This window comes from Vipera ursinii (genome assembly GCF_947247035.1).
Source record: "Vipera ursinii genome assembly, chromosome: 5".
NCBI lineage: Eukaryota > Metazoa > Chordata > Lepidosauria > Squamata > Viperidae > Vipera > Vipera ursinii.
In genome coordinates this window covers 16,713,295-16,728,569 of record NC_139518.1, presented here as the reverse complement: position 1 = coordinate 16,728,569, position 15,275 = coordinate 16,713,295, and the positions used below count along the sequence as shown (strand labels likewise).

At 38.8% G+C, this 15,275-nt stretch overlaps 2 protein-coding genes across 6 annotated transcripts in view; one reads left to right on the top strand and one right to left on the bottom strand.

The window, feature by feature from the left end:
* Positions 1–15,275, bottom strand: part of PHC3 (polyhomeotic homolog 3) — a 52,230-nt gene that overhangs the window by 18,355 nt on the left and 18,600 nt on the right. For all 5 annotated transcript variants that reach the window (XR_014492625.1, XM_083363521.1, XM_083363520.1 and 2 more), the window contains exons 7-9: positions 5,621–5,858; positions 3,649–4,502; positions 1,079–1,229 (exon numbers count right to left, since the gene is read on the bottom strand). Coding sequence is in view for 4 of the 5 variants with exons in the window: in XM_083363521.1 (XP_083219647.1) it covers positions 1,079–1,229; positions 3,649–4,502; positions 5,621–5,858 (1,243 nt within the window). In the remaining variant the exon portion in view is untranslated. The remainder of the gene's footprint in view (positions 1–1,078; positions 1,230–3,648; positions 4,503–5,620; positions 5,859–15,275) is intronic.
* LOC310640937 (A-kinase anchor protein 4-like) lies at positions 10,494–12,890 on the top strand (the record flags this gene model as incomplete). Its single annotated transcript, XM_083363525.1, has 1 exon — positions 10,494–12,890. The coding sequence occupies one exon, from the start codon at positions 10,494–10,496 to the stop codon at positions 12,543–12,545; it is 2,052 nt and encodes a 683-aa protein (XP_083219651.1). The 3' UTR covers positions 12,546–12,890.

Below are 15,275 nucleotides of genomic sequence, written 5' to 3'. Positions count from 1 at the left end.
AAGCTTGGCAGCAAGGACCACTCTGACATCTCTTCAGGTCTATGAAGAGATCCACTGCATCCCCTCTTAGTCTTCTCTTCTCAAAGCTGACCGTTTCCAGTCCCTTCTCTCTTCCTCGGACTTCATTTCTAGTCCTCTGGTCAGCCTGCCTTTCTCTGATGCTGTTCTAATTTGTCTGAATCCGGCTTCAATTTTAATGTGATGTAATTGCCCCGCGCAAATAAATGCAATAATGGAAGGTTACTTAGCTAACCAAATGAATTAGTGGACTAAAATGGGGGTTGAAATGCAATGTTTGTTGTGGGAATTTAGCAGGCAATGAGAAACAATTAGAGACACACAATATATTTCATGTCAATTACTGACACCTAGCTTGCAGATGATCAGAGTTTTGTAGCTCTAGAAAGTTTTGAAGTTTCAGTTTCTTAATGGTTCCCTTTCATCAGGTAGGGAAAAACCCGCCTCAGGCAATATATATATCTATATAGTCTCATTATTTTCTCTAATTCCTACAGCTCAGCAAGACTCAGTCACCCTACTATCAGTTACTGAGAGCTTTATGTTGTCTTTTCTGTCAGGCTTGCCTCTTACTATTTTCTTCACCTGATTATATGGAGGTTGAGATTACTTTCCAGCTCTGTAGCCCCCATGTAGTTGTTTACATACTACAGCCAGCCCTCTCCTTTGCCTCCAGTATTTTTCAGCTGCAAAAATACAAGTGCCCTATGCCTGAGGTGTCAAGATCAAGACAGATGACATTCTGACATTGGTGACATTCCCCCTCTTCTTTCTGCCTTGCACCAGGGTGACTTTTATGTTCTTAAGACAAGGCAATCTAATCTATGAGGCTCCACATTCTTGCTTTCAATTTACAACAACAAAGCAACAAGCCTGACTTTCAAAATGCCTTCAGCAATTTGCTAAAGCCAAGAAAGAGTTCAGTTATTCAGGACAATGTGTCAGAGTTGTTCCCTTGATCTTACTGCACAGCCCTTAGCTTTAAAGGTGATACGATGAAACAAGAAATCAGAACCAGAAACTAGGCATAGTAACAATACCACAAGGTGTCCTTTTTCACCTGGAAACGAGTCTTCATAAGTAAACTCTTCTCTGCTTCTTAAAGTTATAGCTGGTGGTGACAGCGTTGGTGGGGTGGGAGTCCTAACCATACGGACACCATCTGAGTCCTCAGGCATCTCCTCTTCACATATATCTTGCTCCTGATAAAGCTGCATTGAACAAATCAACCTTCTTTAGAGTCAAGCTTTGTGGGGTATTTTGTTAATTTTGTTAGCTTTCTAGGAAACAATATGAAAAATTATTTAAATGTAAATGCAACTACTGTCAATTTACTATTAAAAACAACTCTCAAGAAATGTATTTAATTTTTAAAGGCAAAACCTTAAAAACAGATTAGATTTGGCAGGCTGGATCAAATTATTAAATAATAATTATTATTTACTAAAGAATATATACATATATGTATGTATGTATGTATGTATGTATATATGTAAGTAAATTTTTTTGGCTTGCTAACAAAGAATAAAGGGAGACCGATATGATCATTTCAAACTTATTTGTTCTCATCAAATAAGTTTGAAATGATCATATCGGTCTCCCTTTGTTAGCAAGCCAAAAAAATTTACACAAATATGAGCTGCCACTGCTGTGGCTACTGCCTGTAGATGGCCTTGGGCTAGGCTGAAACAGGAATAAGATTTGTCCCGTCTCTCTCTCTCTCTCTCTCTCTCTCTGTATGTGTGTGTGTGTATATATATATATATATATATATATATATATATATATATAGAGAGAGAGAGAGAGAGAGAGAGAGAGAGAGAGAGAGAGAGAGAGAGAGAAATAGATAGATAGATAAGATAGATAAGATAGAGATAAAGATAGATAGATGAAGACGTATTGATTTCCAGGACAGAAAATATATTTCACATTGAGCTTTCGTTAGCCGCTGCTAACATTGTCAAAGAGTAAGCTAACATTAGAGAAACATTGTTTTTATAGCCCTTTAACTGTCAATAGTTTAGCCATCGAGTATGTGATAGGTCTGTCGGTTTGCCGCCTGCATGTAATTGGATACACCACCTCCGGCTCAGCTGTATTAGTTAATGTATGCATAACCCTCATTGCCTCGCCCCCCCGCTTTCTAGGCTGTGTGCACCTGTCCCGTGATGTCAAACTGTCAGGCATTATCCCACAATCACTCCCCCTATTGTAGTCCGATTTGCTTCCGCCGCCTGTATTGTCTAAACATGTTTTTTGGAATAAACAAATTAATCAGAAATCTGACATTGCTTTTTAAAATTGGCCACTTTATGTGGAATTATTCTGTGAAGCTGGTTTAGAAGATGAAGAAGCGTCTATTGCAAATCTTTTACAACTGTAATTGTGGTTTTGAGATGTTTGTGTTATTGTTGACTTCTGATCTTATGTTCTGATTATTTAAGAAGCACTGAAGATGCCCACCATCTTGACCTTTCTGTAGAAATAATTTTAGCTAAGGATAATTCTGCAATTTCTTTGATCCTTCCCATCCACCTTGAACATTATTTTACCCTCATGCTTGCCAAATGCTGTTGCTCATGAATTACTTTGTTTTATTTTGTGGGTTTTAAAAATTTAACTCAGACACTGTTGTATTTTTATTATTCCTGCATTTTCTATGCGTGAACCATCCACAGAATCCTGGCAACTCGCTGGACAGAAATATAACAGTACAGAAAAACTATGAATACTGATTATAAACTCTTATTTCTATAAAAAGAAAATACCTAAAACTTATAGGTATATTAAATTTAAATTTGGGATTCATCCCTGATAAAAGTCCCTTGACATTTTAGAAAGGAAACCGTAAACAGACTAAAGAAATCATTCTATCATCAATTACCTCTCAAATAAATAAGTGCTTACTAAGTTTTACTAGGGTTTTGCAAAGCATTAGTAAGGGGGCAATGCCAAGCACACAGGGGCAGGCAAAGGCCTTCTCCTTTAAGCATTAAAATAGCTACTCTCTTTCAGAAGGCTCAGCATAGCTGAAACAATGACGATGAGCTTTCTGAAGGATACAGTTATTTAAACATTTTGAGGAAAGGATTTGCTTCTCCTATGCAAAATGCGCTACCTAAGTCTGCCTTCTATAGCTTTAAAAGGTAAAAGGTAAAGGTTCCCCCGCACATGCGTGCTAGTCGTTTCCGACTCTAGGGGCCGGTGCTCATCTCCGTTTCAAAGCTGAAGAGCCAGCGCTTGTCCGAGGACGTCTCCGTGGTCATGTGGCCGGCATGACTAGACGGCAAAGGCGCATGGAACGCTGTTACCTTCCCACCGGAGTGGTCCCTATTTTTCTACTTGCATTTTTTACGTGCTTTCAAACTCCTAGGTTGGCAGAAGCTGGGACGAGTAACAGGCTGTAACTCTGTTACGCGGCACTCGGGATTTGACCCGCCAAACTGCCGAACTTCTGATCGACAAACTCAGCGTCCTAACAACCCCTATTATAACAGTGCTTACATCGCTTCAAAGCTCTGGTTCCTCAGCAGGAACCTAATGCCAATAAATATTTCGGATTGCTTTGACTTGTCCATCTTTCCCATAGGGTAGTTTTAAAACTAGAAAGGAAGTCGTGCAGAGGCTTACCACTGGGGTGTCAATAGGTACTGCTTGTTGCACTTGGAGGTTGACTGCAACTGTTTGGGGAGGTGGAAGAGTCTGAAGCGGCAGCTGGACCAAAGCTTCAGCAGCAGGAAGCTCCTCTTCAGAAACTAAGGTATTGTGTACCAAAACCTGATCTTGGGACAAAAGTTCAGGCTGGACTTGCAAAGACGGAACAGGAGGAAGGGGCATCTGCTGAGGGTGGGCTAGAGCTGAGGACAGCTGTGAAGCTGCAAGGGGAACCGGCGCTGGCTGCAAAGTTGGGTACTGTTGGTGAGATGATGGCGATGATATCTGCTGGCCGGGAGACAGCACGGAAGGGTGATCTGCGGGTCCCACATGGACTACCGGGGAAGGGGACAACTGGGGAGGAAGAGCAGCGGGCTGGGAGGCTGATTCTGCTGAACGGTTGTCAGCTTGCATGGGGTTATGTTCGGACTGGAGTGTGGACGATGTTAGTGGATGGGACTGAATAAGAGTTTGGGGGTGGATAATTATACTTGGGGACTGGCTGGGCGAAGTGGGCGGTAGTGGGGATACTACAACGGATTGTTGTGGGGATGGGGTTGGGGTTGGGGAAAGTGGAGGAGGGTGGGCATGGACAGGAGTACAGTGCAGGGATGGGGTAATGGCGGGTTCTGGAGTCAGAGGATGGCTCTGAAGGGGGGTACAGTGCTGAGACGGAGTGGCTTCGTGGCTGGGAGGCAGCTGGAGTGTGATTGGTTGAACTTGCTGCTGCTGAAAGATGAGCTGATGGTGAGAGAGCTTGGAAGGTGGTGAGTGAAGAGGGGGCTGCTGATGTTTTAACAGGGAATGAGCTTGCATCGGAGAATATGAGGCTACACAATAAAAACGGGAAAATTTACAGTTAATATCTCTTTAAGAGCACAGAAAGCCATTAAAATATGTTTATTTTCAGAAAAAATATCAATATTTAGGTAGGTAGGTCTACCCATTATATCTGATATGATACCTGAATTTGATAAAGCCTTAAGAGAAAGACATTTGTGATCATGTACAACAAAACTTAGTTTGCATAAAGTAATCCCTAAGATGTTTTGATTTGACTGGTTTTTAAAAATAATTTTAGAAACCTTTAACATAAGAAGCTGTGTCAAAGGATTTATACAGAATTTCCAGGAAAAACAACACATTCAAAGCAAGAAAAAAATCTTGTACCTTAAGTGATATATAATAGATGTCTGGCTTTGAACTTTAACAGCAAGAACTTAAATAAATCCCACTTTATCTTTATTTTATTAAACAATGAAATAAAGCAATGAATATCATTTTTGGGATCCAATGCAGGGCAAGGAAAATATATGTACTGGGTTATTAATGCTGATTGATTTCTACATGTAATTCAAGGGTAGTTTTCAGGTAGAGCTTTGAATCTAACATTTCATGCCCACTAATTTCTGAATTTACTGAATTGTGTACTGAAATACCACATTTCTTCTAATCAGTACAACTAGTTTTGTTAAGTGACAAAACCTTTTCAAATGTTTATACACAGGGGATTTCATTTCTTTCTTAGCTTTCTTTAACAAGTTAAAATATTGTAAATGCTGACTTCCCATATCTAATAATTCAGGCACATCAGATTTCTTCTTTGGAAAAATCTCATCAGTGCTCCTAATATCACAGCTATCTAGTCATTAACAACATCTGAGATACGGGAGAGACAAAGAGACAGCAGAGACTTCAGCTCCCTTTGTCCAAGCGCTTCACATGAAACGAGTTCCCACCAATGAAGAGCCTCCTTTAATTTCATAGAGCTTCAGATTTTGAACCTTAGCCGACGCATTATTGGATGCAAACCAATATGACATAATAATGACTACCGATCAAGTGTTTTTGGTACTTGGTAACTGAGGTGGCAACCAATTGACAAATTCATAACAAAAGTCTGAACTGTAAAAGAACATCCTTAAAAAATGTAATTGGACTGTCCTACCTGGTGCCATTAACTGATGAATACTTGACGTACGGGTAACAGCTGGACTTCGAGGCTCGGCATTTGGGCTGTCTCCTTTCCTTCTGCTTTCTAGATCTGATTGGCTGGCTTTGGCACTGGTTACAGATTTGCTAGGACACACAGCCAACGTCTGGGGTTGACTCGAGCTCTTGGGTGTTCCATTTTGAGAAGCAGACAATACCCCCAGCTTCTGACTACGCAAAGTCAAATTCTGGACCTAAAAAAAAAGAAAAAAAAAGCAAATAAATATTTTTAAAGCTATATTTTCATGTAAATACACGCATTCTCAGTGGCTGTGCCTGCTCTGAGGAACAGTAATTCCTTCCAGAGATTTAGATGGCTTTGATTCTGTCAGCTTTTCATAAGGCTTAGAGGTTGTGATGTGGCTTTTTTGTTTTCAGGGTTATTGTTTTAATCAGGGCATCATGGGGGACATATTGTTAGATGGGTTCAACCTTTGTACGGTGCCCAGAGTTGCTGTTGCGAGATGGGAAGCTCTATGAATCGTTTAAATACACACGCACGTGTACACACCTCTCTGGATTTTTTTTTCTTTATAATACTGGAAAAATTTGGGAAGTTTCAATAAGTGACAGGGAAAAAAAAGCCAGGATCAAGTTTCACAATAACAAGCATTTAATGTCAGACATAGGCCAAATGTTGAAAATAACAAAAGCATTGTCCTAGTCGGGAAAAAGAATATAGTCTAAATTAAACTGACAAGCCTTGCATTGGCAATGGGGAGTGGATTTCACGTAGACAAAGTATACTGGACAGTTTTAAAAAAGCAAACTTTGAAGAACAGGAGAAAAAACTGCAACCAAGACAATGGGCTGGAACAAAACATTTTTCTCAGAAAAATTTAGTGCAAGTCTATTTTTGTGTTTTGTGGCGTTCTGGAAAGAGAGTGAATGCGGAAAAGACAAAAGGAGGAGAAAAAGCAGAGCAGGGCTGGCATGCAGACCTTCTTTCCAAAATGCTTACCACTATGTTAAAAATATAGAAAAACAAATCTGTAGAGAAAAATGTTTCTTGATACAAGGAACATTTTAACACGTTTCATACTTCATTTTTCTCAAGTAGAGGTAGTCCTCGACTTACGACAACAATTGAACCCAGAATTTATGTTGCTGAGTGAGAAATTTGTTAAATGAGTTTTGCTCCATTTTACAACTTTTCTCGCCACATTTGTTAAGTGAATCACTGCAATTGTTAACTTAGTAACACAGTTGTTAAGTGAATCTGGCTTCCCCATCGACTGTGCTTGTTAGAAAGTCGCAAAAGATGGTCACATGACCCTGTGACGCTGCAGCCGTCACAAATACGAACCTGCTGTCAAGCATCTGAATGTGAATCATGTGACCATAGGGATGCTGCGACAGCCATAAGGGCGAAAAATGGTCATTAGTCACTTTTTTAAAATGCCGCTGTAATTCAAACGGTCACTAAATGAACTGTTGTAAGTTGAGGACTACCTGTAGTTTGGGAACGTCTTGGCTCACTGGAAGAGCTAATAGTAGCAAGGAAGAACAAAAGTTCCCTCATGAACTGTTCCAATCAGGCAGTTTGAAGTGGTCCATAAACGATGCAATCTCAGAGAAGGCTCTGTTTTGAGACTGAATAACTTCCAAATCAAAACATTCTGTAATGGAAACTTCCGCATATTCCCCACATGGTATGTGTCATGTTTACAAGAGTTTTTTTTTAAATCTCCTTAAGACTTTCTCAATGTTAATAGATCAAGCCGCAGAGGTGACCTAAGCCCTGTCTATTCACTCCACTGGCGCCAATCACCTCTCTCCACATTTATCAAAATCTCCTACGTTTATAGTTCACTCAAAAGATCTTCTTAGTACATATTCAGTGTTTTTGCTATAATTTGCAGGGTATCTTGTGAAATTTGTCAAAAAAAATAATTGACCAACAAACAAACAGACAGGAAATCCCACTCCCTTCTAGCACTGAAAATTTTACCTATTGGGGGAATGAAATGCCCGTAAGCAAATAACCAAGGACTCCACAAACTACTTTCTGAATTTTTAAACATGAAACTTATTTTAAGTTTCTTTCTGCCTTTCAGATATGCATTTTGAAGTGACTGTTGCCTTGATGCTGTTGGCTATATGTTATCAAATTTATTTATTTATTTATATTTAAATTTATATACCGCCCTATTCCCGTAGGACTCAGGGCGGTTTACAGGGAAAATTTAAAGTTAAAATACATCATATACAATTAAAAATGATTAAAACTAAGATTAAATTAACCCCTGAACTTAACTAAACCCCCATTAATTAAAAATTAAAACCCCTCAGTCTGGGCCAGACAACTCAAAAAACCAAGTTTTCAAGTCCCTATGAAATGAGCGAAGGTCGGGGGCAGTCCTAAGCTCCGTGAGAAGCTGGTTCCAAAGGGCCGGCGCGCCCACAGAGAACGCCCTTCCCCTGGGGATAACCCGCCGGCATTCCTTAACTGGCGGTACCCTAAGAAGGCCCTCCTGTGGGAGCACACAGGACGATGGGAAGTTGATGCTGGCAGCAGGTGTTCCCTTAGATAATCCGGACCCAAGCCATTTAGAGCTTTATAGGTCATTACCAGCAGACCTTTGTAGACATGTTCCCGAAACTAATTTGGTTTAGGTCAAAATCTCATTTATTTAATTGTAATTTATTATTTAAAAACTTCAGACAGCAATGAAACAAACATTAAAAGAAAGAAAAGAGTCTAATCCCCATTCAGAAAAAAGATAAGATTCTTCCACATTGAGATTACAGCTAGTTTTTTTTTAATGATATGGAAATAAATTTGCCAGTGCCTTTTCCTGGGACATTGTCTAATCTTATGGCCTTGGGATTTCTGGGTTCTTTCCTATCCAAATATTAAACGGGTCCGACTCTTTATTTTTGAGAGTAGCTACAACTTACTATGTGCTACAACTTTCTATGGAGCACTATAATTAAAGTATGCCTGATAGATGATTAATTAGACTTACATGAATATAGTCAGTGAAGGATAACCATATTTCTTTGGAAGAGGAGCAAGTGGTTACTGATGCCAGTGTCGAACTTCTGTTTAGTTTTTTTTACTTAAATTTGCCTTCTTACAATTTAATATTATATGTGTTACACTCTTCTACTATAGAGCAGGTCTTGACTGCCATGTATTTGAAAATGTTGTCCCACACTAATATTTTCTTAAAGCTAGATATATCTAGTTCCTTTGCATTTCTTTCTATTAAATTCCTGGCTACTATTTTCAACTTACTGCTCTATTCTATACTATCACTTTTTTTTTATTTCTTCTGGAATATTAGTGATCTCATACACTTTTGGATCATCTACAAATATGATAAACCATTTTTTTTCACCTCTTTGTCCAAATCATTAATTAAAATAGTGAGGAATAGCCCAACTACATTGCCTCCATTTGATACTGAACTTCAGTTTGATGAGAAATCATTGACAAAAACTGAGTACCATTTTTCAAATATTATGTCTAAGCCACGATTAGACATAATATCCAGACCATATTTAACTCCTGGTAGTTGCTAATTAAATTATAATAAAACTATTATACATTTTATGTCAAAATATATTCTACTCAACACCTTCCACAATTTGTACTGGATCTAAAAATGAAATGAGTTGAGTTTTTGACAAATTCATGCTGACTTACAAAAATCGCTGCATCATAATTGAAGAAACCCATTTCTGTTTTGAGTACTTTGGACATCTCAACTGAACAAGTTTTAGCTTTTTTATTAATACCATTTTTACAAACCTGAATTACCTGTATATACCCTTCTTTGAAGATTGGTCCCTCTTATTAACTCCTTTATTTGTCTTTTTATTTTCACTCATTCTGTGTAATAATATTGGCTGTTATTCTTATGATTTGCTGTGATACTGTCATGTTTTATTATTATACTCTTTATGTCTTTTATTCATCCATCTTAGGTTTTTTTCATTCATTTCACCTACCAATTATTTCCAGGTATATAATAATAATAATAATTTTATTTGTATACCGCCCTTCTCCCGAAGGACTCAGGGCGGTGAACAGGGCAAACATATAAAAGTACAGATACAAAAGTTAAAAAAGAATTTAAAAAAATGCCCAAGCTAAAACAATAGGTAAATATCATTATATAAAAGGAAGCAAAGATGATATGAAGAAACTGCAAATGCAAATCATACAAAAACAATAAGAGATAGGAAAAATGAAGATTATAGTACCATAATGGAAAGTGATTCAGGAATAAGTGGGCAGATTTTTAAAACAAGGAAGGCTTAATGGACAAAGTAAGGTTTCCTTTTTTGTTGTAAGGACAGATGTCAAAGACCCTACATTAGAAGAGTTTATGCTTCACTTTTCAAACACATTCAAATCTGCACTATATCAAGCTTCATGAAATGTAATAAAATATAAATTTTGGAGAAATAAAACAACTTTGGGATCAATGTTATTTGGGGGTTTTTTTGATAGCGTTTTAAACAACCATTTATTTAAACAATGTTTAAATACTTTTTCTGTAAATCCTATATCCTTCATAAGATGATTTTATTCCGTTGGTTTTACTCTAGTGCAGGTTAAGCAATGAGAACTACAAAACAATCTACTGTTAACCATGACCAAGGGATGATTGGCTGTTGGATGATGTCACTGCTTTATGATGTCACTGCTGTCATAGAAACAATCTGTGCACACAAATGAATATGCTACCAGCCAGCACAAGAGCATGGAAAGCTAAGAGAGGAGGCAACATCTTGAGTGGGGCAGGGGCAGGGTCAACAAAAACTGAAAGAAGAGCGGTCAATGACCCGGGTTTCAATTCTGGTTCCGTCTAAATAGTATGGCAGATGAGATTGACTGGTTACAAAGTCAATCTGGCCTTTGCAAAGTAGATCTATACAGCCCCGAAGGAGAAAGGGATCAAGACCGTAAAGTTATCTGTTTTGTTGATGTTGCTAACCTTAACATAAAGGATAGAGACAGACGTAAAAGAAGTGCCACTGACCCTTGCCTTGACCTACGTAATCTTGAAGAAAAAGAAGTCATTGTAATTAAGGACAACGAACGCAGTCAGAACAGCAATACCGAAGGAGCGGTCTGCCTTTTCAAACAAGGCTCCTCTGAAGAACTTAACGTTGTGAGCTGGCTCAGCAACGATCTTCAGAAATACTCAGTTGGATTCCAGCACGCGCTAAGGCCCTCAGGCCCTCATAAATCAGCTTACGAAGAATCACCTGCAATTGACAAGATGTCCCAGGGAAGTGACACATCGTTCAGAGGCTCTTGTAGCCAGAGAGGAGATGACCTTTCATATTACGTTAACAAACTTTGTTCCTTAGTAGTTCAAATGGCACACAAAGAAATGAAGGATAAACTTGAAGGCAGTGGAAGATGCATTCGTCAATCAATTAGAGGATCTAATGGCAAGAATGGAGATGACTATGGCAAGCTGTCTCCCAAACCATCCCATGATGACCCCAGAAAGACTTCACTCTTTTATGGTGAGATGTCTAATCAGAGTAAGCAAAATGGCTACAATCAGGGAGCAGACAGACAAATGTTGGAAAGAAAACAGTCAGCACAAGATGATGGTTCTTGTAGCAAAGGACTGATGGTGTATGCAAACCAGGTAGCTTCAGATATGATGTTCTCATTCATGAAAACAATGAAAGTCCAAAAGGGAAAGCATCCTCCACCAGCTTGTGTGGTATTAAAGAAGGTTCTCCTCAAACACACCAGAGACGTCATATCTGACTTAATCGATTCCACCATGAAAAATTTACACAATGTTACAGGAGTGCTCATGACAGATTCAGATTTCATCAATACTGTGAAAAAGAACCTTTTCAACGCTGGGACACAGAAGTCAACTGAGATTCTGGAAGCAATGGTGAAACGCTTATTTAAAGCACTTTCAGGGGACGATAAAAAATCTCAAAGCTTGGCTTTTGCAGCACTCAAAGCTGGTGCTCATTGTGACTCCAGATCTCAAGGACTGCAGTTCGCATCACTTAAGGGTGAGATGCATGGCCCTTTAGGTGGCAGAGGAAATGGCCAGATGAGACCTCTTCCATCCGGAAGCAAGGGTGCAGATAAGCACTGTTCAATGGATGTGTATGCTAAAGACCTTATTGTAACAGCATTAATGTTAATACAGCAACATCTATTAGAAAAAAACAAAGACCAGGGATGCCGGGAGTCAAATACTACATCATTTGGCTATGTCCATGACAGATCTGGTGGCTCCAAATATAATTCAAGGCCAAGTGGAGGAAGGCAGGATAGCCTCGAATCACAAAAATGTGATATCTCAAGTATCCTTTTGTCAATCATCCAGAAAGTACTAAGAGAAGCTGGCTGTTCAGATGAGAGTTTTGACAAAGGCTACAAACAACCTGCTTTCACTGAGAGCAGACCACAAAGGGCCTTACCAAAATCAAATGGATGCCCTGATATGTATGACAATATGGAACAGATCAACAGACAATTTATTGACCAGCTGGTGGAATCTGTGATGAAGTTGTGCATGTTGATGGCTAAAGGCAATGAGTCTGATGGAAGATGCAATGGGAGACCATTAGTAGGTACAGGATCTGAGGTGATTGTGAACAACCAGAACTGCAACAACAGTACACAGAACAGAGAGCTGCAAGCTGTGCTCCAGTGGTTGGTTGCCTCACAATTCAATGTGCCAAACCTGACTTTCATGAATGAGCACAATGGAGAACTAGAAAGACTTCCACAGCTGGCTGATAAAGCAGTCAAGAAAGGCTACAGTGTGGGAGATATTGTTCAGGAAGTAATGAAGTATTACGAGAAACAACAGGTGGATGCCATGTCAGGATGCAGGCCTCAGTGTGGACTGGTCGAATGGCTGCTTGCTAACCTGTAAGAACCAACTCTTCCCTCTCATGTTACTCTCATGTCCCCAGCGTAGGCGCCTAAACCATTCTTTTCTGGCGCTTCAGATACCACCATTGCAACCCAACTGCAAGCAATAATGCACTGAATTGAACCAGGGTAGCTGGGCAAGCTCATCAATAAAAAAAAGAATAAAAAAAAGTGAGGGGGGAGACAGGCTGTTTATTGATCACTTCAAACAAACCTTTACAGATAGCCAAGTCCCAGTTAGCTTTACCATCATATTATCCAAGGATTCCAGAAAACTGCACAATAAATAAACAACTATGCAAAAAAAAAGAGGTGAGGCATGGTTGTAGCCGTTGAGATTTCTCCCATCCCCATAAAGCGGTACTGAAAACTAGAGAAAAGCAAAGAACAAAGAATTGGGGGAAAAAAATCAGGATGATTTTTTTGGGGGGAAGAGGTGCGGTTTATAAATCTACCAGTTGCTACTACTAAAGGTATTCAAATGGTATTATGTTCTATTTAAACTTTGGCAAGCTTTTTGCTTTTAAAAAAGAGTCTGAAAATCCGCAATTGTGGCTATAAGCCATATATTTTTCCAATATGCCTATTTTTCTCTGCAGCTTACATGATTACTCTGATGTATCTTTTTTGCTATAAATTCCCTTAATTTTTTTTTCTTTGCAACTTTCATAATATACTGAATGAAATACCACTTAGATCTAGCATATAATTTGGAATGTGATCTTCCGAACAATAATCTTGTTTATACAACCCTTTCTAGCTCAAAACAATGGGCAACGGAAAACCCGTTGCTACTACATAGCTGTGGCAGAGCATAATATCAAGATCATGGCATTTGAAGATAAATCCACAATAGGTTTTCTATCTTTTAATGGTCTTAATAAGAAAACATTTGAAACTATCCATATCTCCACCACAGCACTTGAGTCAATATAATAATGGTGCCAATCATTTAACAGATTATGTTGAATTGTACAGAGATAGAGAAGCTGTCTTGCGTTCCAAATTAATGGGTCAGGGGAGCCCGCAGGACCCTTCATTTCCTCCCCAATAGTAAAAAAAAGTGTTTTTTTTTTCAGCAGCCTGCAATCATCTGAAGTAGAACTTGTTGTCCTTCAACTGTTATTTTTTGGTTGCCCCATACTTTCCATGATGAGGGGGAGCATAGGACAGCCAAAAATTATCCTCAGAAAAAAGTCCCTTCAAACCATCTTGGCTTCTATCTAGAGCATTTATTTCCAAGCACTTTCATTGGGGACATGGTTTAATCATTTGACTCAATCCCGGTGACATCAGGTGATCCAACGGAAACAGGCTGGAACCAAACCCTGTTGCAGTTTTCCAGTTCCCCACACTGCACCAGTTGCTTAAGAATTTAATTGATAAACCATTAGTCCAGCTATTCATTCTGACATTTAGGAGAAATTTATTCTCGTCTTTACCAAAAGCAAATAGTTTGGCTCCAATCAAACTATAATGGAAAAGATGGAAGAATCATACCGCGTCACATATACTGTAGCTTTTATTCAATCACAGAGGTTATGTTCATTTAACAAATATAAATTAGTAAGAAATTTTCTCAATCATGCACAACCTGAGGAGAAGAAAGAAAGAAAGAAAGAAAACGGGACTTCATCGTGGGAATCATGGACGTTGCTTTCATCAGTCATGGCATCCTGCTTTTAAGCATTAATTTCAAGTGTAAATACCATGAATTAAGATTTCACTGCAGGCTTACCAGGTGAAAGAAGGACTCGATGGCTAGGCTTATACAATGCCGTACACTCTGAATCTGGATTAGCAGAATATAAATGTAGTCATATGAACAGAGCTATCCAGCCCCATTTTATTTAGCGTGTAACACAAAGCTGGTGGTACCTACCAACTCAGCAATAACAATACAATGAGTTAAATTAAGATTACATGAATAGCTACCATGTGCTATGACTAGAACTATGTTAATGCTAAATCTCAACCTAGTAATCTGAATGCCGTTTTTTAGCTTAACACAAACTTTGCATCTGGGTTGCTACAATTAACGGTGGACCTACACCCTAATTATTTTTTGCAGATAGAAAACATTACCAGTTGGAAGAGTTTCACACTTAACCGGGGAGGGGGGGCGGGGGGGGAGGGAGGAGTGCTTCTGTCCTGTAAAATTACCCAGTCTGGCCAACCAATCTGTCTGATGCATTTGTCACAATGCATCTCAACTTTTATATAGAAGGCCAAGATTTTATAATAACATTTGATTTAGTGATTTTGCAATTATAGAAGCATTTTTGCGATACTTAAAAGTATCGGGCAGAATGCAGAACAGAACAAAACCACAAGTTTGTTTGTTCTCACCCCAGGAAGGACACAGAAAGCTAAAGAAAAGCAGATTCTATTTGAATGTAAGGAAATGGCTTCCTAACAGTGAGACAAATTTTACAGCACTTACCAATTACTTAGGTAACAACAGCTAAACATTTCTCCAAAGGCATCAAACTGTTGGCTGCAGAATTATCAGGATTTTTTTAAAATCTGGATTACTATACATGTAGTCCTTGATCTATGAACACAATAGAGCCCAAAATTTCTGTTGTTAAGTGAGACATTTGTTAAGTAAGTTGAGGACTACCTGTATAGATTTAGGCATAATCAGGATAGCCTCAATGGCCCCTTCCCAACTCCATGATTCTATGAAAATGCAGACTTTTCAAGACAAACAGAATTTGCAAGTACCCCT